Source organism: Oryctolagus cuniculus, chromosome 4, assembly GCF_964237555.1.
Source record: "Oryctolagus cuniculus chromosome 4, mOryCun1.1, whole genome shotgun sequence".
NCBI lineage: Eukaryota > Metazoa > Chordata > Mammalia > Lagomorpha > Leporidae > Oryctolagus > Oryctolagus cuniculus.
In genome coordinates this window covers 41,812,440-41,839,018 of record NC_091435.1, presented here as the reverse complement: position 1 = coordinate 41,839,018, position 26,579 = coordinate 41,812,440, and the positions used below count along the sequence as shown (strand labels likewise).

Genomic DNA, 26,579 nt, shown 5'->3' with positions numbered 1-26,579 from the left:
ACCCCCAGTTCTTACAGTATAGGGACTCTGGCCCCCCACACCGGTAAATCTGATCCCACCTTCTACCATCTTTGGGGCACACATAGAATTCAAGCTGACGTAGTCAGCACCTTCGGTTTCGGTATCTACATCCCGAGGGACGAGGCTCTCCGACCGGACCCGTTGGATTCAGAGTGAGGCTGTCTTGATCTGGTAGATCCCAGGTATCTAGCCCCAGGACCATCTGGCATACGTCTGGGTGGAGAGAAGGCCACCACGTCCCTGGGACCCGAGTGTCGCTGATTGACCAGGCCACGCTACCCAAAGGGGAGATCTTCCCAGGTGAGCTTTTGCGGGGCATGGGCGTTTGAGAGGGACGAGCTGGATAGGGCGAGACTAGGGTGAGTTATGAGTAATACAGGCCACAGGCTAATGATTACAAACATTAAGCAGTTTTTAAAAGTCTTATCTTGAGGGGGTTTTGAGTGCGCTGGAGCGTCCATCTGGCTGAGTCGTCCGCGGGGCCTTCTCCTTCCGGCAGTGCCTTCTTGACGTGGGAAGCGTGAATCCAGGCGGCGATCCCGTCGACCTTCACTGCAGTGGGGGTCGTCAGCAGCACCGTGTAGGGTCCCTTCCAACACGGCTCGAGGGTCCTGGACTGATGTCTGCGGACGTACACTGAATCTCCAATCTGGAACGGGTGTGGCACTGCAGGGCACTTGGAGTGGTACACTGCCGCTAGAGGTTTCCACACGTGCTTTTGAATCAGCTGCAGAGCTCTCAGTCGGGTCTGCAGGCAGGGGGAAGTGGCATAAGAGTCAATGCTAGGCCCCAACAAGTCAGCTATTGGGGGAGGGCCCCCATACAATATTTCATACGGAGTTAACCCAAACGCGGATAGGGTGTTGCGGGCCCGGAATAGGGCCAATGGTAATAACTCGACCCAGTCTCTAGCGCCAGTCTCCATCATTAATTTAGTTAAGGTCTCCTTAATTGTTCTATTCATGCGCTCTACCTGTCCTGAACTCTGGGGTCTATACGCACAATGCAATTTCCAATCAATCCCCAGTACCTTAGCCACCAACTGACTTACCCGGGAGACAAAGGCCGGCCCATTATCTGATCCCAGTACCTTAGGTAGGCCAAACCGTGGAAAAATTTCTTCCAAGATTTTCTTGACCACCACCTGCGCTGTTTCCTTCTTTACCGGAAAAGCCTCTGTCCAGCCGGAAAAAGTGTCTACAAATACTAGGAGATACTTAATTCCATACCTACCGGGACGAATTTCGGTAAAGTCCACCTCCCAGTTTGTTCCCGGGCGTGCCCCTCGCATCCTTGCTCCCTCTGGTACTTTAAGACACTTTGGATTTACTTTTGCACAAGGAACACAGGCTTGTTTTACTAGTGAGTTCAGTCCTATTATGAAATAGGTTAGTTCCTCTCTGTCCAGTAGGGCCTTTAACTTTTTATGCCCCAAGTGGGTCCATCTATGGAGGTCTTGTATGAGGTCCTTGGCTTCCTTTCTTGGTAATACTGTTTTCCCCTGGATCTCCCAGACCTTACGCTGGCCGTTGTACGCGCCTCCCAGTCTTTGGATGGCTGTCACATCTTGCTCCGAATATGACCACCCAGGGTTATTTGAGGTTTCAGATGACTGCGTTACCAGAGTGACGCTGTCCAGGGCTCTTGTTCTAGCCACCTCATCCGCCATTCTATTCCCCTTGGCCACTGCGTCATCTCCTTTCTGATGACCTGGGCAGTGGATGATGCTCACTTTCTTAGGAAGGTGGAGGGCTTGTAGGAGGTCTAGGATCTCCTGCTTATTTTTAATGTCCTTGCCCCCTGAGGTTAACAACCCTCTCCTCCAATATATTTCCCCATGTATATGCACTGTGGCAAAGGCATAACGGCTGTCTGTATAAATATTTACTCTCCGATTCTCAGCGGCATGAAGTGCTTGGGTGAGGGCCACAAGTTCAGCCTTCTGTGCCGAAGTCCCTGGGGGCAGAGCAGAAGCCCATATGACAGTTTCCCCATCAACTACCGCCGCCCCTGCCTTTCTCTCACCTTGGTGCAAGAAGCTGCTCCCGTCCGTATACCAGGTGACTGCGTCTGACAGGGGTAGATCGGTCAGGTCCTCTCGGGTCCCGTGCACTTCGGCTAACACTTGGTGGAAGTCGTGGTCGACTTGTGATTCAGACCCCGGCTCAGGAAGCAGGGTGGCCGGGTTGAGCGAGGCAGCAGTCCCATACCGGACCCGTTCAGGGTTGAGCAGCATGGCCTGGTAGTAGGTGATCCTGGCATTCGAGAGCCATCTGTCTGGCGGTTGGCGGATGACGGCCTCGATGGCATGGGGTGCCACTATGGTGAGTGGTTGCCCCAAAGTCAATTTGTCCGAGTCTTTCACCAAGATGGCCACAGCCGCAATCATGCGGAGGCAAGGGGGCCACCCCGAGGCAACACTGTCCAGTTTCTTTGAAAAATACGCCACAGGTCTTTTCCAGGGCCCCAAATTCTGAGTCAAGACACCCTTTGCCATTCCCCCTTTTTCATCCACATAGAGGGTAAAGGGCTTAGCGGGGTCCGGGAGGCTTAATGCAGGGGCCTCCAAGAGGGCCCGTTTTATTCTGTCAAAAGCTAATTGTTGTTCCCTTCCCCAGATAAACGGGGAATTTGCCCTGGTTAGGGGGTACAGGGATGCTGCCATCTCCGCAAAACCCGGTATCCAGAGGCGGCAGAAACCGGCACTGCCCCAGAACTCCCTGAGGTGACGAGCATTTTTAGGCGGCGGAATGAGCGCTACGGCCTTTTTCCGTTCCTCAGTCAGCCACCTCCGACCCCCCTCCAATACGTAGCCTAGGTAGGTCACGCGTTGGGTGCAAAGTTGGGCCTTTTTCGCGGAAGCCCTGTATCCTAGCTCTTCCAACCTACAGAGTAGGGCCTCCGTACCTCTGGTGCAACCCTGCTCAGTCTCTGCAGCTAACAATAGGTCATCCACATATTGTAGGAGAGTCAACTCTGGGTGGCTTTACCCGGAAGTCCGCCAAGTCCTGGTGTAGGGCTTCATCAAACAGCGTAGGGGAGTTCTTGAACCCTTGGGGAAGCCTGGTCCACGTTAGTTGTCCCGAAAACCCAGTCTCCGGGTCTTTCCACTCGAAGGCAAAGAGAGGTTGACTCTGGGAGCTCAGTCTTAGGCAAAAGAAGGCATCCTTCAGGTCAAGTACTGTATACCAAGTTCGGGTCGGGGGCAGGGTGCTCAACAGGTTGTATGGGTTAGGGACCGTGGGGTGAATGTCCTCAGCCCTACGGTTTACTTCCCGTAGGTCTTGCACTGGCCTGTAATCATTAGAGCCAGGCTTTTTGACTGGTAACAAAGGGGTGTTCCAAGGTGACTGACAAGGTCTCAATATGCCCAGTTTTATCAGTCTCTGTATGTGTGGTCGAATTCCATCCTTCGCCTCCGCAGCCATAGGGTATTGGTGGATTGATACGGGAGTGGCCGTGGGCTTCAGGTTTACTATCACCGGGGGCTGTCTGATAGCCAGCCCTACTCCTCCCGTTTCCGCCCAAGACTGGGGGAATTTAGTAAGCCATTCAGATGTTACTTGGGGCTGAGCTGATAGGGGGCTCTCGTGAAGGTGGTGTTCATCTTCCAGCTGGAGGGTCAACACATGGAGGGGTTGGCCTGTGGGGCCGACTACTGTGGCCCCCTTGTCTTGGAAATGGATCTGGGCCCCAACGTTTGAGAGCAGATCCCTTCCCAGCAGGGGGTATGGGCAGTCCGGTACTAGTAGAAACGAATGCGTGACCCGCCCTGTTGCCAGGTCGACTTTACGCTCAGTAGTCCATTTGTACAGTTTTCCTCCAGTGGCCCCCTGGACCCATGATGTCTTGGAACTAAGGGGGCCTCCGGCCATTGTGAGAACTGAATGTTGTGCTCCCGTATCGACCAGGAAGGTGACTGGCCAGCCTCCCACTCTTAGAGTTACCCGGGGCTCAGGGGGAGGCGCCTGGCCCTGACCTACCTAGTCGTCGTCTTCCAGCGCCAAGACGGGCATTGCTCTCCGCTGGAGCCTCGGCTGTCCTCTGTTCAGGCAATCTTTAGCCCAGTGTCCTTTTTCCTTGCAGTATGCGCACTGGTCTCGGTCCAGCCGTGGCCTCCATTTGTCTCCCAGGTCCCTATCACGTCTACCTTTAATCTGCTCTGATCCTGTAACTGCGGTGGCTAGAATTTTAACTAGGTCTTTACTCCTTTTTTTATCTCTCTGATCTTCCCTACGTTCCTGTTCTCTGCGTAACCTCTCTTCTCTTTCTTCCTTTGTTTCTCTTTTATTGAAAATTTTTTCTGCCTCCTTGACTAGGTCATGCAGCGTATACCCCAGCAACCCCTCCAGCCTCTGTAGCTTTGTGCGGATGTCCGGGGCCGATTGTCCAATGAAGGACATGATTACATCGGCCTGCCAGTCGGGGGCCTGTGGGTCAAAGGGAGTATACATTCTGTATCCTTCCATTAGCCTTTCTAAAAATCCTGCCGGAGTTTCCTCACTACCCTGCACGATCGCACGTACCTTGGCCAAATTGGTGGGGCGCCTTCCTGCCCCTCGGAGCCCTGTCAGGAGAACCTGGCAGTAGAGACGGAGTCGCTCCCTACCCGCTGTCATATTAAAATCCCAATTAGGTCGAGTCAGCGGGAACACCTCATCAATCTCGTTAGGTAGCTGAGTGGGGCGGCCGTCATCCCCTGGCACATTTTTGCGGGCTTCTGTGAAGACCCGCTGCCACTCTTCTGTGGTCAGAAGGGCCTGTAAAAGCTGCTGACAGTCATCCCAAGTGGGTTGGTGGGTTAACAAAATCGACTCGATCAGTCCCGTGAGGGCCTGCGGGTCTTGCGAAAATGGGGGGTTGTGGGTTTTCCAGTTGTAGAGATCTGATGCGGAGAATGGCCAATACTGAAGCTCCCCCCCCCCCACCGAGCGCAATGGGAATGCCTGGGATGCCGCCCAAGATTCCCCCCCACTCTTCTGCTCTCGGCAAAGACGCAGGCGGGTGCTTGGTGGTGAGGGGTCTCGTTGGGAAGTGGGTTTTGATTCCCTTAATTCTTGGACTGTAGAGTCCGGAGACGGGGCGGAGGGAGGCATCTCCCTTGACACCGGATGGTTATATGGCGGTGGGGGATCCATGAGGAGGAGGTCCTCCTGTCCATCTGAAAGGACAGGTGGACATGTGGATTTTAATGACTGGAGTTCTTTCAGGGGATAAAGATCTGAGGTTGGCGGGGGACCTTGCACTGGGGTCTCTGCTGGAACGGGGGTCAAGGGAGTTAAGGAGGGGGGCGGAGGAAGCCTGGGACTCTCATCAGCTCCCTCCGTATCTTTCTGCTGGTGGTCTTTGGTGTCTCCGTGTGCGATGAAAGGCTTGACCCACAGCGGGGGCTTCCGGGTCAAGTCTTCCCACACCATAACATAGGGTACTTGTTCTGGACGTCCCCCTTCACCCTTGCGGCAGACTTGGTCTTTAATCTGCAAAATTAAGTCAAGGTTAAAGGTTCCATCTTTTGGCCACCCAACACCGAGAGTGGGCCATTCGGAGTTGCAAAGCGTCACCCACTCCTTTTTGCGGATTTCCGTCGACAAACTGCGGGCGATCTCTCGAACCTCCTTCCAGTGTCCTAGAGTCAGGCTTAAAGGTGTTAATTGTTGTCCCATGGGGGAGACAGTAAAAAACAAAGAGCGACAAAAACAGCGACACACAGAACACAAATCACAAGCCGCGCGGCAACAGACCGAGACAAAACTGAAACTAAAATTTCAGAAGGGAGCGGCCGTCTGGCCAGGCTCTCCCCTGGAAGAAGGGAAATGCCCTCTTTCCCTCCTTCCCAGACCACCACTGGAGCGTCCTCCAGGGTTGAACCAGGGGTCTCAGGACACGTCTGTCTCCCCCACTGGTCCAGTCAATACTGAGCCTGTACAGGCGCCCCAGGACGGATTCCACGTCGCCCTGGCAAAGACAAAGACAAACAGTACAAACCACAATTACAATTATACACAAGTAAGCAAACTTACCTCCGTCAGGCCGATGGAGTGTGGGAGTCTGGGGTCCCCCAAATCCCGGACGAGCCCCCAAATGTAGGACCCCAGAAGCGGTGTCCTTTTGTGACGACCCCAGAAACACAGACTCCAGACCAGACGATGCAAAAGGCAGGAGCAATTTTATTTCATTTGCGCAAATGGGCCCTCTACTTGCTGCCGCAAGCAGCGGAGGCAGAGAGGAGCCCCGAACAATCATTTTACACAGCTTTTAAAGGGCAAAACCACAAAATTAACATACTATATGCTGGCGTAAGTTCATTGGATAATTCTCAGTAACGGACCTTATATGGCAGTCTAAAAGTGGTGATGTCGGTGGAAAAGTACTAGGTCAAAGGGATACACTAGGGGAGGGGGTCTCTAGGAGAGAGGAATGGGTTGCTACGTGCCATGCGTGCCTTGCAGTTTTCTTTGTTAACCTTGAGCAAGCGCAGGAAGGGGGCTTATCTACAAGGCAGGATGTTCTGTGTATCTCTGGTTAGTAGCTGACTGCTTTCTCTGTGAACCGGTTTACTCCCCTATTTCCCAAGGCCGTCTCTACACAGCCCACTTCTTTCAAAGGTGGCATGCACCAATGCAATTTCACTAGTCCCAGTGATCAATTTCTGTTCACAATTGATCATAATGATAGGACTAAGAACCAAAGGGTCACATAAACAAGAATGGTGTCTGCAAATACTAGCTGATAGAATAAAAAAGGGAGAGAACGATCCAACATGGGAAGTGAGATACACAGCAGACCCATAGAATGGCAGATGTCCTAAACAGCACTCTGTCCTCAGAATCAGTCCTTAAGGCATGCAGATCTGGCTGAAAAGCCCATGAGAGTATTTCAGGCATGGAAAGCCAAGACACTCTGGGGAAAAAAAAAAAAAAAAAAAAAAAAAAAAAAACTAAATGAAAGATCTCCACGAGTGAGATCCCAGTGGATAGAATGGGTCATCAAAGAAGGAGGTACCTTTCTCTGAAGGGAGGAGAGAACTTCCACTTTGACCATGGCCTTGTCTAAAAATGATCAGAGTCCGTGAACCCAGGGGGGTTCCATAGCCTTGGCAGCTCATGACAAGAGCCTAGGGTGATTACTGAGGCCATAAACAAGAGTGTCCATTTGTTAAGTCAACAATAGGAGTCACTGTGCACTTACTCCTCATGTAGGATCTCTGTCCTTAGTGTGCTCTACATTGTGATCTAATGCGATAACTAGTACTCAAACAGTATTTTTCACTTTATGTTTCTGTATGGGAGCAAACTGTTGAAATCTTTACTTAATGTATGCTAAACTGATCTTCTGTATATAAAGAGAATTGAAAATGAATCTTGATGTGAATGGAAGGGGAGAGGGAGAGGGAAAGGGGAGGGTTGTGGGTGGGAGGGACGTTATGGGGGGAAAGTCATTGCAATCCATAAGCTGTACTTTGGAAATTTATATTCATTAAATAAAAGTTTAAGAAAAAAATAAAAATAAAAAAATAGAAAAAAAAGAAAAATAAAGAAACTGTCAGCAATGAATATTGTACCAAGCATAGATATCATTCAAAAATGAAGGTGAAACAAACAGAAATTAAAAGAATTTGCCACCACTTGTCCTGGTATACAAATGATTCTCAAGGATCTGCTACACACAGAAGGTTAGCTCACAGTGTGCACAACCCACATCCATGCTGGCACATGAACCGCACTGTGCAGGCCTCATTGTGAGCACAAAGCTCTCTGCAATGATCCCCCAGCCCTCCCCAAGCACAAGCAGTCAGGGAGCTCTTTCCAGGCTGCTCCCAGGCGTCCCTCTTCTTTCTGTAGAATTTCAACTGCAGACTTCTCTCTAACTCTGCCCTGGGATACAAGCCCTTGGCTTTTCTTCAGTGGTTTTCAAAACCTGGGTCAAAATCAGCACATCTTTTTCATATTCAGTCATCTTGGAATCCCTAGTTCACTCTTTTAACAGGCTAATGGAACTTCTTGTAAACATTCTGAGAAGACATCAAAAATCTTACAATTAACTGTGGCTGACCTGTTTACCTCCCCCCGCCCCCATAACTCCCAGTTACAGAAAACTGTTACTCATTAGGGAGATTTGTCACTGAGTAAAGCCAGGGATGTTACACTACCGGAAATAGCATTACAGTTGGGAATGGCTTGATGTACCTCAACCTTAGCTGAGATTCTGTTAACCTTGTCATTAGGAGACTTACCTGTGCAGAGTTGAGCCTACTTTATCTGAGCCAAAATCCATATCTACTAGAGATACATAAATATTTGCAGGCTTGTTAATATATATGATTTACATAAGTATATTCATATATGTTATATCTATTTAATAAAGACATTTTGAAAAAGTATAATAGCAACCTTTTTATTTCTCTTCATTTAATTATTCATTTTGGAAGGTTTTATATCAATATAAATGCTTTTCTATGCATTATTTTCCATGTAATATTATTATTTTCTTAAAGCTGTTTTACAGACTTCAATACTAATTTAGGCAAAACTGACTTTATAATTCATTGCAAAAATTGTTTTTCTTTATTTCTGTACATGATCATTCCCAAGGGTAATTATTCCTTCCATTTCCATACTGAAGGTCTGTATATTACTTTTCATCTCCCTTTCATTTCTGATCAGCAGTTATTAACATTCAATTCTTTATTGGCTATTTTTTCCTTGACTTCTATTCCATAAATGCATTTTTAACATTAAGGAGAGAATTATTTTTTCTCAAGGTTTATTCAAATTTCTAGAGCAATTTATTTTCCAATAAGCACTGTTCAAGAAGCTAATTTTTACATTCTTTAGCCTGTGTTTTTCACTTTCTTTATTCACATAAGAGCCCTAAAATAATTTTCAGCTTTTTTTTGAGAGGCAGGAGAAAGGAAGAGAGATACAGTAGTAACTCCCTTGAGTTAGTTCACTCCCCAAATTTTCATAATGGAATAAACAAAGGCCAAGTCAGGAACTGAGGAATCAATCAATCGCCCCGCATAGATGGCAGTAACTCTATCATAGGTGCGATCGTCACAACCTCTCAGGGTCTACATTATCAGAAAGCTGAAATCTGGAGCCAGAGGCAGAAAATAAAACCTAAGCACTGCAGTGTGGGATGTAGGCATCTTGTTAATTGAGTCAAAAGACTGCCCTTTTCAGTTATTTTAGTGTCATTAATTTTCCTTCCTTATTTATCACAAATCCATATAAGTGTTATCTAGTGTATTTAAACACCCCAATTGTCTCTTCGTATCCTTCTACTTTTTTGTTTTTAGAAAGTACTGAAAAAAAAAAAAAAAAAGAAAAAGAAAGAAAGTACTGATTTAGGGGCCCATGCTCAGGCTCAGTGGTTTAAAGCCCTGGCCTGAAGCGCTGCCATCCCATATGGGCGCCGGATCGAGATCCGGCTGCTCCACTTCCAATCCAGCTCTCTGCTACGGCCTGGGAAAGCAGTAGAAGATGGCCCACGTCCTTGGACCCCTGCACCTGCATGGGAGACCCAGAAGAAGCTCCTGGCTCGTGGCTTCGGATCAGCACAGCTCTGGCCATTGCAGCCATCTGGGGAGTGAACCAGTGGATAGAAGACCTCTGTCTCTCTGCCTCTCCTTCTTTCTCTGTGTTACACTTACTTTCAAATAAATAAATAAATATTTAAACAAAAGTGCTAGTTTAAAAATGTTACAATTAAGTAAAAGAAAATTAACGTAAATTTTATTAGTAAATTTTTATTGGCTCATTGCTATATGATTATGCATTCTTAATCTTAACTATCATGCAATAGATATACCAGAATTTGAATATTAAATAGCAACAAATTTTATTTTTTTAAACATTATTTTATTTATTTGAAAGACAGAGTTAGAGAGGTAGAGCCAGAGAGAGAGAGAGGTCTTCCCTCTGCTGGTCACTCGCCAAGTGACCACAGTGGCCAGAGCTGAGCTCATCCAAAGCCAGGAGCCAGGAGCTTCTTCCGGGTCTCCAGACAAGTGCAGGGACTCAAGGACTTGCGCCATCTTCTACTGCTTTCCCAGGCCATAGCAGAGAGCTGGATTGGAAGTGGAGCAGCCAGGATTCGAAACAGCAACCATTTGGAATGCCAACACTGCAGGCCGGGGCTTTAACCCACTTTGCCACAGTGCCAGTCCCCAAATTTTGTTATTTCAATAAACACACACACATACATGATACTGTTGTGAAGTTTTACTTTGTTGCTATGAGTGATCTAAACAAGTGACTGGTCTTCCTTAGTAGGCTTACTATTCAATTTATTGTACGGTACTAAAAGCTTTTTTCACTACTTTGACGTATCTACGTTTTATGTTTACTCAGTGAAACTACCATCTGAGAGTTATATTGTGAAGTCCGAAATGCAGAAAACCAAGAATAACGAGCTAGCAGCTTTAATCTCATGATCTGCACTACATATTCTATAAAATTTAATTTAATTTTATAAGAATTACCACAATCTTATAAATCATAGCAAAATTAATTCACAGTTCATGACTTATCAAAAATAAGGGTTTTTCTTAACACAGTAACAAATCAATTAATGAGATCTCAGGTGAATATCTGAAGGAAAAGAATGTTTTCTTTTTTTTTTTTCTTTTAAAGATTTATTTATTATTTATTTGAAAGTCAGAGTTACAAAAAGAGAGGAGAGAGAGAGAGAGCGAGAGAGAGAGAGAGCGAGCACGCTATTCCATCTGCTGGTTTGCTTCCCAGTTGGCCGTCACGGCCGGAGCTGTGCCAATCCAAAGCCAAGATCCAGGAGTTTCTTCTGGGTCTCCCACACTGGTGGGGGGGCCCAAGGACTTGGAAGCACTGCTTTCCCAGGCCATAGCAGAGAACTGGATAAGAAATGGAGCAGCCAGGACTTGAACCGGCAACCATATGGGATGCTGGCACTGCAGGTGGTGACTTTACCCTCTATGCCACAGGGACAGCCCCAGGAAACAAATGCTTTCAATATTGCATTATAGCATTTTTTATTGGACTAAAAAGTGAAATAATGAGGACTCTGGAAAGGAAAGAGGATTTACTTAAAATATATAACATTAGGTCATCATCCTATTTAATTATTATACATATGGATATATGCTTTTAGTAATTTTCCAGAGTAGACAATTTTTCCACCTGGTTATTCTTCATATATGTGGAGACACACAAGGAGAGGGGAGAGAGAGAAAGAGAGCGAGCAATTGACTTCCTGCAAACCATCCTTCACTGGATATAGCATTGTACAGATTAAATCATTACCTATCCACTCATGAATTCCCCCCACAAATTTGTATTAGCATTCACTTTTAAATCATAAAAGGGTTTTTTTGCTATCTAAAGAAATTATTTTATTAGAATGTTCTTAGATGGTTCTAAATAATATTAAGCACCAATTTTAGAAAGAATTTATTAATATTATTGTGTTTATGAAAACCACCATCTATATGTTGGTATAGAAATATATTCCCTCCCATAGTTGTGTCATGTATATTTTGTGACAATGTAAATTCGTCAACTTTGAAAAATAATTTTCAGGATTTTCTTTTATAAAATGAAATTTTATATATTCTGTGATTTTCAATTATACATATATATATTTGTACAAAATAAATGAAAGTAGACAAAAATATTTGATATATTCATAAAATTTATTATAACTGATATAAGGAGCAAAGTTGTGACATATCCAACAATATGGTGACCCTTAAAATAATTTTGTTGGGAAGAGACTAATCAAGCATGGAGAAATACTATGTGAGCCACCGAACATATAATATTCATGCAACATGAAAAACTATGCTATATTCATAGACATCAGTCAGTGTTGGAATTATATTGAAAGTTTACTGAAAAAGAGTATGGCAGGAAGGGGTGAGAGAAATGTTGTATATCAGAATTGGGATGAAGTTTAAATTCAAAATTTCAAAATTCAATAAACTTCTTCCTTCCTTCTGTCTGTTCCATTCTCTGATTCTTCCTTCCTTCCTTCCTAACTTCCTTCCTTCCTTCCTTCCTTCCTCTCTATTTAGTTAAAAAAGTCATTAAGCATAAATAAGAGGGAAAGCATTCCAGTAACTTTCAAAGATTGGTTATATACACAAGGATAAAATAAACATTGACAATAATTAAATTCAGATTTTACATTTGGAGAAAAAATTCCAAATATTGAAAAGATATGTGCTGGAATACGGCATGCAATATTTGATTGAACTTTTATGTATAAATGTGAATTCATTTAAATTGTGGTTGTAAAACTTTAGAAGTATGTACATATGTGTGTGTATTTATTCATATAAATGAATATGCATATATATTTCCTAACTTCACCCACTAAACAGGACCCAGAATCAACAAATCCCTAGTAATCAAAACATTCCAAACTAAGAATTTTGCATACAAGTATTTTCCACCTAATAGAACCACCACCATTTCTTGATTACAAGGTTGTGTCTGGGAAGAACTAGTTGAGCCTTGAACAATATGATGCACAATGGAAAGCCAAGAAACTCTGGGGAAAAAAACAAAAAACCTAAATGAAAGATCTCCATGAGTGAGATCCCAGTGGAAAGAACCGGTCATCAAAGAAGGAGGTACCTTTCTCTGAAGGGAGGAGAGAACTTCCACTTTGACCATGGCCTTGTCTAAATATGATGAGAGTCGGTGAACTCAGGGGGCTTCCATAGCCTTGGCAGCTCATGACAAGAGCCTAGGGTGATTACTGATGCCATAAACAAGAGTGTCAACTTGTGAAGTCAACAACAGGAGTCACTGTGCACTTACTCCTCATGTACATTGAGATTTAATGCTATAACTAGTACTAAAACAATATTTTCACTTTATGTTTCTGTGTGGGAGCAAACTGTTGAAATCTTTACTTAATGTATGCTAAACTGATCTCCTGTATATAAAGAGAATTGAAAATGAATCATGATTTGAATGGAAGGGGAGAGGGAGTGGGAAAGGGGAGGGTTGTGGGTGGGAGGGACGTTATGGGGGGGAAGCCATTGTAATCCATAAGCTGTACTTTGGAAATTTATATTCATTAAATAAAAGTTAAAAAAAATATGATGCACAAGAAAACAAGTAAATATCCAAAGAATTAAGAGACATGTTACAGGTAATGGGAGCCAATTCCAAGAAGCTACACTGAATAATTTGAGGGCCAATATACATAATAATCATAGCAACATATGACTACATACATACTCATGTACATTTATATCTATTTGAATAAAATAGGAATTCATGAGTCTACAGTGATATAAATGCACAAATGAATGTGTAAAAGAAATCAAACTGAACAACATCAAGAAATCCCTTGAAAGATGGTTGATAATCCATACTTAGAAATGAAGGCTGAAAATTAGTTCAACTTTCTCAGATGTCATTATTTCCTGTTGCTCATCTCTTGTACCTCACAGAATCTATTCCCTGTAAATCATTTTTTAATCAATGATCTTCTTTCTAAACTTCAATCCACAAAGAATTGCTCATATATATTTTCTGTGAACATTTCTGGTCATGGATACTTGGAATGTAGGTTATATCTACTCTTTTTTTTTTGATGGACACATTTTTAACTTGTGATCATAACACTATGATTTATGCCTCATTCACATTATTATATTATTTCTTCAGTGCTACGTTCTTAAGGTTAATTAATGTTATTACATCATGTAGCTAATGAGTTGCTTCTTTTTTTTTTTTAAGATTTATTTATTTATTTGAAAGTCAGAGTTACACAAAGAGAAAAAAGGCAGAGAGAGAGAGAGAGAGAGCTTCCATCTGATGATTCACTCCCCAGTTGGTCACAACGGCTGGAACTGCGCTGATCCGAAGCCAGGAGCCAGGAGCTTCTTCTGGGTCTCCCAAGTGGGTGCAGGGGTCCAAGGACTTGAGCCATCTTCTACTGCTTTCCCAGGCCATAGCAGAGAGCTGGATCGGCAGTGGAGTAGACGGGTCTTGAACTGGCACCCATATGGAATGTCGGCACTTCAGGCCAGGGCATTAACCCACTGAGCCATAGTGCCGGCCCCATGAGTTGTTTCTAATTGATACGTATTACACCGGTGTATGCATACCTCTATTCTGAATAGACTGCCCTGATTGTACCTCTATTCTGAGTCAGACTGCCCTGATTGTACTAGCAGATCACCAGGGACTCCTCATCTGCGTAAACTAAAAGACTCACCATTTTCCTACATGATAGAGTTAATATAATATCTAATTATGTTTTCTATATATATGATTACAAAAGAAACAGAAAATACCTTCATATCGTCATAATTTGGGAGTTCCTTCTTTTACACATTGCCTAGTCCTGGCTCATGTCTTATTTGGATTGTTATTTCCATTTGCTAAATATTAATCCTTGTGAATTTGAAACATTATTTTTTCTTTTGTAGTTGAATATGATATCTTCATTATCATCATTCTTTTTCACCTTTATTTGCTTTGTTTCATAGTGATTTAAAATCTTTATAAAGAAATCCTGCATCATTCCATGGTTCAATGATCGTCTTTAATATTTTTGTTTATTGTCTTTATAGTTTTACATTTCATTAAGTTTTCAAACCATCTGGAGTCCACCTTTCTGTGTGGTATGAGGTAAAGATCCAAGTTTATTTTTCACCATGTAATGAGCCAATTTTCCCAACATATCTAATAAACAATCTGTTCTTCCCATGTGCATTTTATTCAATTTTTATTATAAATTATGTTTTCATACATTTTCATATATTCATAAACATGACTCTAGATATATCAGGAACTGGCAATTGCTACAGTTGGTAATCTTGAGAAAGAAGTGTAAAAATAAATATCTGTGAATGTCTAGTCAGGCCACACCCCTTGTCATGGATTTCACCCTCCCTAAGGGCATTGTCCTTTACTGATTATTTCTGTTGCCTCTAATTGCTAAGAGACAAGTCAGTTAATTAGCAACATTGATGTTAAAATGTTTTTTCAAATGCATTTCCTTTCTGATTTTTCCAGATGAGTTTCTCAGCCACCAATCTCCTACATACCCTAATCCTACTCAGATTTCAGTCTCACCACGTATTTAAGTTATTTCCATTTGTTTCTTTTGTTAGCTACTAGACTCAACACTGCCATTTGCTACTATAATTCTACCACTTTCCCTTACCTCTCGCAAATTTTGCCTTACTTCTCCCAAACCACTTTCTCTTCCTCTCTTTGCTCTGTAGCCAGAGTGATTCTCCTTATAATTTGTAGGAAACAGTTTCCTGCCACGTGACCCTTATCCTGTGGTAGGCTTGGATTTTTGGAAATATATGTTTGCTGCATTATTCTTTGAGATAAAAAAAAGAAATCACAGACCTGCTGCCTGCTTAAATGCAAAACAGAAAAGAAGAAACATGGGACTGGAACATGAGCAATAGAAAAGGCACTTTTAGGTATGTATTAATAGGCATTAAGAAAAGTCCATGTACCACACTAAAAATGACACATTTTCATACTATGATAATTGCTGTTATAGCAAGTATTTGTGTAATGCTTTATAATTCACAAAACACTATTAAATACACAGATTCACAGCAGGGTCAGTGATCCATGTCTTTCCACCTCGCTAATGTGTTAAATATTCAGTCCAGACAGCATTTCACAATAAACAACCAGATGTCTTGATTTTCCAGTTTTTTCCGAATTCTTCTTTGTTATCAATAATTTCCAAGAAATAATTTTAAATCTCCACATATGGATGTACTACTGAAGGAATTTTTCATGTTAACTAACAAAAGTGCCTAGCTCCCTTATCACACATTATTTTACTGAGCTACCAATTATTATGCCCTTAGGAAAGAAAAACTAATTTTATTATTAGCTTAGGTACAACACAACCAGGAAGTTAAATCTACTACTGAAAATCACTTCATATAAATTCTTTTAAAATTAACTGCTCTTTTAGATTATTCATGCCACTGCTTCTCTCCAACAGCATGGATAAGTGAAAGTTGATGAAATTGCTAAATTGAGTTCTTCAGAACAGCAAACTGGAAACTTTCCAGGAAGTTAACACTTTTCTTGATTGAAGATCAAATCATTTATTTTAAGGAATAGTCTCTTCACAGTATCTCCCCCAGAGCATTTGAACTGGGGGTTTCAAAATCACAGTTTGAAGTTTCTCATCTCACCAACTCCCACATCGAGGCTAGGGTCAAATATGTTGAAGTTATGAAACAATATACTCTAAACTAGAATCAAAGAATAAAATAAAAGGAAAAAAGTTGAAGGTGTAAGAAAGTCAGGCAAATGCAATTCCAGGTTTTCCTACTTGCAGACTTGTAAAATTTAAGATGAGTGAAATTGTTTATTTTGTTACATAATTGCCATTTTTAAAAGGAAACTAGCACCCTGTCTAAATGATAGTTAGTTGATAATTGTGGTAGAATTGCATGAACAATGAAAAAAAAATCTTAAGGCTGTATAGAAACAAATGCTTTGCAGATTGACTAGAAAAATGGGTAACGTTTTGAGACTACAGAGGCAATCAGATTATGTTGCTCTGCACTGGTACATTTGGTATTACTCAACACTTCCAAGTATACTACATATTCTGCCCCCTATCGTTTTTCAGTAGCTTTCTTCCCAAATTTCATAAACTTAAATAATAAATATTTTTCACTACATTTTTTGGCAGTAACACTCAAATGAGAATCTCCTGTTGGTAGTTTTCCTAAATTCCACTAGTGATATAGCTTCCTGTGAGGAGTCTTCCCTAGCAATTTAGGAGATAGCTTTATGGCAAGTTCTGCAAACTTTTTTCAGTAATTTCTGCTTGTGGTACTCTAGAACTCTTTCACTCAGTAGCCCGAGACTGCACTTCTCCAACAAGGTCTGGATCTTTTCCTGGAGTGTCCCCAGTCATGAGCATTCTGTCATTACTAGTGGTGGCAGCTGCATTTCTATGTGCTAGTTCTATGTTGTAGAGCATTCTCTCTGCTTTTTACAAGATAATTCCTCATTACTCCAATCTTCTCTTATATATAACTAGTCTTTAAATAACTTCAAACTTCTGTGTGGTCTCTACCTCCTAATTGTATTGACTAAAACACATGGAGATGATGAAAGAGTAATTAAATAAAAGTTAAAAAAAAGAGTAAGGTTGAACAAGTTGTTTACATCCTGCTGACTACCTACAAATACAGATATTGACATTAAGGTCATACATAGCATCAAAATTTATTCTCATGGAAAATGCAATATCATAGAAAAATTATGGTATTTAAAAGCAAGAGGGAGGGAGACTGATGCCAATGTCCTAAAATGATGTGAGGGAACAGTTTTCCAGAAATTGACAGTGACCCATTATGATAAGAATATCCATATGGATGAAGCCAAGACACTCATTTTATGTACACTCTCTTCAAAATCTTACATGAGAATATATTAACTGGGTATCAAGTGTCAAAAAACATCTGGATGTTATGAGTATGGAATTTAAACTTTAAATTAAATCTTTATGAGTTGAGAAAAAAATGTTTTACTAGTTTACTCCCACTCCCATGTTCTACCCCTATTAAAATGACTGCAAGATTTTGCACTAAAGACAGGTTCATGGAAACTACTCCCTAGTTTTATTTATAAATCTTTACTACTCTAAAAGTGTACTATATTTTATTCCTTGTTTATTTTATGAAATAATTCAGTTATCATCCTTTTAAGGGCAATGATAGCTGCACGTTTTTGAATAGTGTCCAGTAACCTTGAATATGTAATTAGAACAGATGGCAATGTAAACAAACTATTCTCCTAGCTGCCTAAGCATAACTGTTAATTAATTTAACCTATACTAAGATAATTAATTTTGAGATTTCAATTGACTGTAGTTAGGAAAAATATTTTGAGCACTTCACATTTTGCATGATGAGCTACAAATGTACGGTACTATTTGGTAGAGTTTTTATATGTTCCCAAATTTCTATCGAGCTGCCAAGCAATCCTAAGCAGTATCATATGAATTGAAGATCTTCAAACTTGTGCCAGATTATCATAGGTTGTTTATGTAGTGGTCTCTGAATTTAATAAAAAATACGGACTAATACAGCCATGTACTAATTAATGTTTTGATCAATGTTGTATCACATATATGGTGGTAGTTCCAAAATGACAAAAATCACCTCAGAATAAATTTTTCAGAATATATTGCCTTGGTTAAGCAAAGCATAATTGAATTTAACTTTACTTGAATGTTTAAAAATCAATTAATTTATAGCTAAAAGAATTAAATTTTTATGAATAATTGAATATCATAATTGAAATGTGTTCTTTTTGTAAATACAACAAGCTCTGATTTTTAAATAGAAACTCTTCTTTAAAAGTCCTTTAGATTATTTCAAGATTAAAGATTCCCATTAAGATTTCATGACAACACAAATTAAAAATATTCACTGTGAGTTACTGTACCATAACCTTAAGGGGTCTGATTTGTTATTTCATCTAAATTATTTCCTGATAATGAAAATTAAAAAAAAATAACTTTTAAAAGCAGTAACATCATCCATTTTGGTCCTAGCACTTTTTTTTTAATTTTACAAAAAAAATTCTTAAGGTATTTTTTGCTGTTTAGGCTTTGTGTGGTCCACTGATCTTTGCAAAATTCTTCTTGGAGAAAACAACTCAACCCACAGTTATGGCAAAACCTAATTTTAGCATCCAGTCCAATTTCTCACCTTGGCAAACATTCTCCAACTTGATAGCTGCCACCCTCATTGTTAATTTTACTAACCAGAATTTCTGTGTTTGATAAATATGCTTTTGGCTTGTCTTTTTATGTAGACGGACTTCAATGTTTTGCTTTTACATATGTGAATATGTAAGAGATCAGTGTGTTTTCTCAGAAAACCTTCCCTTTTGCAAACCTGCTGCTTGCTTAAGTGCCAACCCTGAAACTTAATGGTAAATGCTTTTACTCCTCAGTTCTATGGTACACTGAACTGTTGCCTGGATACCATGCCAAGCCTCATGAGTCAAGCTTTCTCCAAATAGAAAACAGAACTTTCTTCTATAACTCACCTTTCATTCAGGAGTTTATTATTCAGTTTCCATGTATATACATAGTTTCTACATTTGTAAGTTTTTGATTTCCAGCTTCACTTCATTGTGGTCAGAAAAGATACTTTCTTTGATTTCCTTTTTTTTTTTTTTTAATTTTCTGAAACTTGATTTATGGCCTTGCACATAGTCTATCTTAAAGAAAGTTCCACTGATGAAAAGAATTTGTATTATTTAACTGTGGAATGGAAAATTCTACAGATACCAGTTAGGTCCATTTGGTCTATATTGTAGATATGTTCTGTTTTTCTTTGTGGATTTTTTGTCAAGTTAATCTGTCCATTGATGAAAGTGGGGTGTTGAAGTCCCCCAGTTGTTTTGTATTGGAGTCCATGTCTCCCTTTAGATTAATTTTAAATAGCCAGCCACTTTTGCATTGGGTACATATATATTTACTAGAGTCACATCTTCCTGTTGTTTTTCCCTTTATCATTACATAATGATAAGCAGTTTTTTTGTTAGTTTATTTTGTCTGATATTAAGATTGCTGCACCTGCTTGTTTTTGCTTTCTTTATCATAGAATTTCTTTTTCTGTCCTATGACTTTCAGTCTGCATGTATCTTTGTTGGTGAGATGTGTTTCTTTTAGGTGTGTTTCTTGTTATTTAATCCAATCAGTCTATATGTTTTAATTGGTGAATTTAGGCCTTTTACATTCAAGGACATGAGTGACAAGTAAAAAACTGAGAATGCCATTTTTTCATAAATATTCTTATTGTCTCCTTGCATTTCCTTTTTACTTTTACTAAGAGTTTTTCTGCCTTCACATTATTTCATAATGATGAGTATCATTCTCTGTTTCTTTGTGTAGCACATCCTTAAGCATCTTTTGTAAGGCTGGATGAGTTTTAAAAAATTCTGTGAGACCTGTAAGAAGCTCCTGGCTCCTGACTTTGAATCGGCGCAGCTCTGGCCATTGCGGCCAATTGGGGAGTGAACCAATGGATGGAAGACTCTCTCCCTCCCTCCCTCTCTCTCTCTCTCTCTCTGCCTCTCTTTCTTTCTGTGTGTAACTCTGATTTCAAATAAATAAATAAATCTTTAAAAAATTCCTTAAATTTTTGTTATGGAAGTTCTTTATTTCACCTTCATTCATAATTGTGAGCTTTGCTGGGTACATTATTCTGGTTTGACAGTTTTGTTCTTTCTTTTAAGACTTGGACTATGTATCTCCATTGTCTTCTAGACTGTAGGGTTTTTGAGAAGAAATCAGCTGTGAGACTAACTTGAGATCCTCTGAAAGTAATCTGACATTTTTCTCTGGCATATTTTAAGTCTTTTTTTTTAAGTTTAACTGTTGAAAGTTTGACTACATTGTGTCATGGTGAAGATCTTTTCTTTTTTGGTCATGTCTTTTGGGAGTTCTGTTTGCCTCATGTACTTTCACAAGGAAGTTCACTGTCATCATTTCACTGAATATACCTTCTAATCCATTCTCTCTTCCCACACCTTCAAGAGCTCCTAAGACCCATATATTGGGTCATTTGATAATATCCCATAAATCTCAAACATTGGGCCAGTGCCACGGCTCACTAGGCTAATCCTCCACCTGCGGTGCCGGTGCACTGGGTTCTAGTCCCGGTTGGGGCACCAGTTCTGTCCCGGTTGCTCCTCTTCCAGTCCAGCTCTCTGCTGTGGCCCGGGAAGGCAGTGGAGGATGGCCCAGGTCCTTGGGCCCTGCACCCGCATGGGAGACCAGGAGGAAGCACCTGCTCCTGGCTTCGGATCGGCACAGTGTGCCGGCCATAGTGGCCATTTAGGGTGTGAACCAATGGAAGAAAGACCTTTCTCTCTGTCTCTCTCTCTCACTGTATAATTCTGCCTGTCAAAAAAAATCACAAACATTGTTTTTAATTTTTTTAATTTCTTCTTTTTTTTTTTTTTTTTGATCTGACTGAAATGTTTCCAAACATTTGTCTTCTACCTTGGGTATTTTTTCTTCTGCCTCATCAAATCTGTTGTTCAGGCTTTCCACTGTATTTTTTATTTGACATACTGAATTCTTCATTTCTAATGATTCAGTTTGATTTATCTTCAAAAATCTCAATCTCATGGGAAAATGTTTTTTCCATGTCATGTGTGGGTTTATTTAACTCATGCATTTGCTTCTCATTGCTTTTGAGTAATCATATGATCATTTTTTTGATTTCATTTTCAAGCATTTCTTCAATCTCATCATCTTCATATTCTATTTTTTTTTGTTTGTTTTCTTCTTTTGGAGTAATCATGTTGTCTTCCTTATTCTTGTTTCTTGATTTCTTTTGCATTTATTTTTAGGCACTTATGGACATATTTGTTGGTTTACTCCTCTGATGCATTTTGTCTTTGAACCATACCTCTGTGACTTGGTGGGGTGTCTGCTTTTCAGTGAATACCCAGAGGTGTATACTGAATGTGGTCAGGGAGCTTTGGTCTGTGCTCCAGGCTAGGGCAAGTTTCCAGGGTGACATTTAAGTTAGATGTGGTAGATCTCTATTGTCAGGAGTATGGTTTGTTCACCTCAGTTGGCATAATCGCACCCTTTACCTTCTTTCTACCAAGGTGTTCAATGCCCACAGTGAGTTCAACATTCACCTGTTCTGCCACGTGAACTGCACAAAGGATCCTTTGACATCCCTTTCATTCTCCAAACTTGGAAATTTACTACAGTCCTCAGTGTAAGCACGGATCCCTCTGCAATGACCCACATTTGGCAACTAGGGATCTCTGATCCTGTGCTGCCAGATAAAGTGATTGGCCAGAGACCCAGCTCCACCCTCTGCCCTATCATGAAGTCATAGAGTTCCCATAGCCACAACACAAAAGGCTCCCAGAGACACAGAGTGCAGAGAACCTATGGAGAGAATTTTTTTTTTTTTTTTTTTTTTTTTTTTTTTTTTTTTTTTTTTATGGTCTGCTTCTGATGTTAGCCCTTTGAAGCTTAGGCAAATCCCCCTGACCCATCATGTACAGTTGCATGAGTGTAGCCATGGTGCTAATGCCTAGAAACTCCCAAGTTGCAAAGAATATGTCCTTTACCTCATATGTTGTCCTGACTCTGACCACAATGCTGGTAGGAGAGCAGTGGCAGGTATGTAGGCTTTTCTCTGCTAGTATGGAGCTCTGTGTGGATAGGGGATGGGAGAAAAGGAAAGCAATGTGGCTTCCCTTTTCTGAGCCCAGCAGTTGGTCAGGCCTCAGTCAGCTCGCCAGTCTAAAGTAAAATTCAGTGGGTGACAGTGGTATCCCCTCAGGTAAAACTTTGAGCAGTAGGGCATAGCAGTTTCTTCCTACCTTGAGATGGTACAATGGTGGCACACAGCTGATGCTGGCAGTGCTGGATGGCTGACTGCAGCCGTGTCTCTGTCTTTTTCGTCATGTCCTATAGAGTCTTTTTTTTCTGCTTCTTCACTAAAAATTTCAAGGAGTCAAACCCCAGAAACATAATTCTTCCTTTGTTCTTTTCATATCCCAAAGGAGTTTAAGTTAGTGTGCCTATACCCTATTCAGCCATCTTAGATCCTCCTCAACTTTATCAGTACTTATTCTGGCTTATTATATCATTTTTATTGACAGTTTGATGGCCAGTTTGAAGAGTAGTAAATTATAAGTATAGGCCATGCTTGTATCTTGTCACATTTACAAGCACATAAGGCACAAGGCATTAAATTGGGCACATTAGGTAAAAGTTTATGATTTTATAAAAATAAAATCACTAATGATGTTTGATGATAGGCAAAAATATTTTGTGACTTTTAAACTTTGATAATTCTTGCATTTAAAATATGATGGGGGCAGATGCTGTGGCATAGTGGGCTAGGCCTCTGTCTGTATTGATGGCACCACAGATAGGTGTGGGTTTGTATCCCAGCTGCTCCTCTTCTGAGCCAGCTCTCCTCTGTTACCTGGAAAAGCTGTAGAAGATGGACCAAGTGCTTGGGCTCCTGCACCTACGTGGGCTACCTAAAAGATGCATCTGGCTCTTGGCTTCATATTGGCTCAGCTCTGGCTATTCCAGCCATTTGATTAGTGAACCAGAGACGAAAGACCTTCTCTCTGTCTCTCAGTCTCTCCCTATCTCTGTCTGTAACTCTACCTTTCAAATTAATAAATGAAATTTTTAAAAAATATTGTGATAGTTTCTTGAAAATTCTGATATAGCATTTTACATTTCATAAATAATGAAATGTATATATAATGAATATCATTACTTAAATAAAATGTTATATAATAATGTGTCAAAGTAAAAAATTTGACTCATCTCTCAGGAATTATATTTATCTGTTTCTTTTACTATATGTGACAGTAATTTTTGTTTAAATTTGCTAAGAAACAAGTTAATAGAACTGAAAATCTCTTATATTTTTAGAATAATGTTTCCTAATAGTCTCAGTTCTTAGGTATTATAGGTATGTATAATTTCATGTTGATGTTATATACTAATAAATAAACAATAGATAAAGCAAAAAAGTAAATGATGAATCATCTAGATATCACTAAGATTATTTCAATCATTATTCAGATATATCTACTGTGTTAATGTTTAGGTATTTTTGTTTCATATTAAAATACATCCACCATTCTCTTGATTGTTAACATTTAAGTTAATTCATTCTTTAGAGTTGAGAAAAAAAGAACAAAATATAAAGTGCAGATAATAGAATTGTTATAGAAGAAACAACTAACAATCTCTTATTTAATGAATGAATCAATTTTCAGGTGTCTGTGAAATAGTTTTTTGTGCAAACATTCCAGATGGGAGAGTTGAAATCTAGCGATGGGGAGATTGAGGAATTCTTCTCTTTATCAGTGTATCGACTGTAAATTTACCAAAACAAGAGTGAAATTATGAAATCTAATTGAATCCCAAAGTATACATGAACTAAAAGCAATATTGAACCTTACACTATGTGGATTTATTATCTCATATTTGACATGTGTTAGCAGTCAAGCATATTTTAAATTTGATATCTGCTTAGAATATGATGAGGTTGAAATCAAAGCATTGGCTGGGATTGTTCTAAACTTGAAGTTTGACTAGAAAAAAATCTGCTTTCAAGCTCTTTTAGATTTTGGCAGAATTTACTTCCTTGTGATTATATGATTACTACTCCTATTTCCTAGTAGCTATGAACCTAAAACCACTTTCAGTTCTTCAATAAGGACCTTGCCACATGGCCCATTCCAAAGACCCTCTAATGTTTCAAATGTCTTCCAACAATAAGATCCTAACCCCTTTTAAAGAATTATTTGATTGGTTCAGGCCTATTCAGGGCAGTTTCCTTTTCTGACACCAATGTCAATTCACTTAGGATCTTAATTATATCTATAAAACCCCTTTTATTCTGTTCATACTCAAAAGAATACTATAAGCTGTCTATTACACAGATAGGAATTTAATGATATGACCAAGATAATGGCACCTTACTAATCCTGAATGCATTTCAAATACCAGTTTCCACCACTAAATATCCAAGACTGGAAGAATGATTGATTCTGGATCTGAGGGAATAAAGTATAAAATGATCATGAATATTTTTATGTCTAAAATCAAGGAAGCCCTCAGGGAACATGCCAAATGGACAAATGGATACCAGTGTTGTAGCATTGTAGTCTTAACTGCCTGCAGCTTGTGATACTGCCATCCCATATCAGATCAAAGGTTTGATTCCTGCTTGCTTGACTTATGATCCAGCTCCCTGCCTGGTAAAGCAATGGAAGATGATCTAGTACTCAGGACACTGCCACCCATGTGGGATAACTAGATGGAGTTTCTGGACACTGGCTTAGGCCCTGCCCAGCCCTGGTTGTTGTGGCAATTTGAGGATTAAGCCAGCTGATGGGAGATTTGTCTGTCTCTCACTCTGTTGGATAAATGATTTGATTTGAAGGTACTTCCATGGACAAAATTAGAAAAAATTAAACCCCAGGATGTCTGCCGTTTGCTGTTGAAAATTAAATGTTTAATTCACAATGCTACAATGAACATGGTAGCACAGATACTTCTTCAACATACTTCTTTCAAAACAATAAAAATTTGTATTAAAAAAACCATTTTCTACCAATGTTCACATTGATTACCTATTTCCTTCTCTGAAGAACTGAGCAATTAAAATGCAACCATTTTAGGAGATTAAGGCAAGAACAGTAATTCAACCTAAACTTCAAAGGAATGTTGCATAAATAAATAAATGACATTAAAATTAGAAAGACATTATATTTTAAATGGCTAATGACATAACTTGACTTATGTAAAAGTCATAAAAAGATGCAAAAAGAGTGAAATTTTTCAGAGAACAGAGCATTTACAAAGTCCAAATGTATCCCTCAGCATAGCACTAAAAAATAATTGTTTTCTTTTTTGAGATCTAGCAGGTACAACCTTTTAAATAAGTGTTCAAATGGACATTATTAAACATAAAATAATGCTACTAATTCCACTCTAATGTGATTCAGTATCATATGTTGTCTATGAAATTTTAGTTCTTTAAGTTTTACCAATCTTTTTTTTTAAATGGCATGAAATATAGGAAATGAAAACAGATCTTAAATGATAGCAAAAGAAAACAGTTACACAGGTCTCATATGTGATTCATTCTAAGTCCCATTAATCCGGCTCTGTTATTTTACTTCTTTATTTTAAATAGCCAGATTAGTAAAATATTATAATAAAGTGCAACAAACATGATTGCCTAATAAAATATACCAGTATTAGATATTTCAATCATAGTAGCACAATTGGAGGCATTTGTGTTTGAACTAGAGACTAGATAATTTTAGAAAATAATTCCCAAGTAGCATTAGGTTTTATAATCTAAAAGCAGGACAATGTAAAATTTGAAAACAGATTCTAGTCTGAAGTGTCAGCGGTGAAGTATTTTGATATCCACAACATTTTCAAATGTTTTATAACAAATCTCAAATAAGTAATAATGTGCATATAAAAATGGATATAATTGATAAGCTACTTCCCTTTGCATACTATGTATCTTTAAATCTAAAAATTATATCTATAAATACATAAGAATGATTCATGTAATTAATTTAACTGTTATTCCTACCTTTTTATGATGCTTTATGTGTCGACTTTGCATAATAAATACTTTTAAGAAAATATTGATAATTGAATAAGCCATTGTAGCAGCTGCACTATTTAATTTTATTTTTAAAAAGATCTATTTTAGAGATACTTTGGAAGAGAGATTCATATCTTCCATCCACCGAGTCATGTCGGGCCAGGAAGAACACAGGAGTCTGGAATTCCATCTGGGTCTCCCACATTGGTGGCAACAGCCCAAGTACTCGGGCCATTATTTGTTGCCTTCCCAGGCACATTGGCAGAAACCTGGATTCTAAGCAGAGCAGTCAAGGTTCAATATGGGATGCTTGTGTGCCAAGCAGACAACATGCCTCAGTTGCAGCATTTAAAAACTATAAATGACATAGAACAAAGGATTTAACTACATTACAAAAAACTAGCCATAG

General features: G+C 39.9%; 1 protein-coding gene across 1 annotated transcript; it reads right to left on the bottom strand.

Moving 5' to 3' along the window:
* Window positions 1-424: 424 nt before the first annotated feature.
* LOC103351068 (uncharacterized) lies at window positions 425-5,684 on the bottom strand. The gene is given in 2 exon segments (XM_070073236.1): window positions 425-3,004; window positions 3,006-5,684. Coding segments are annotated over 2 exon segments (5,259 nt in total).
* Window positions 5,685-26,579: the final 20,895 nt, after the last annotated feature.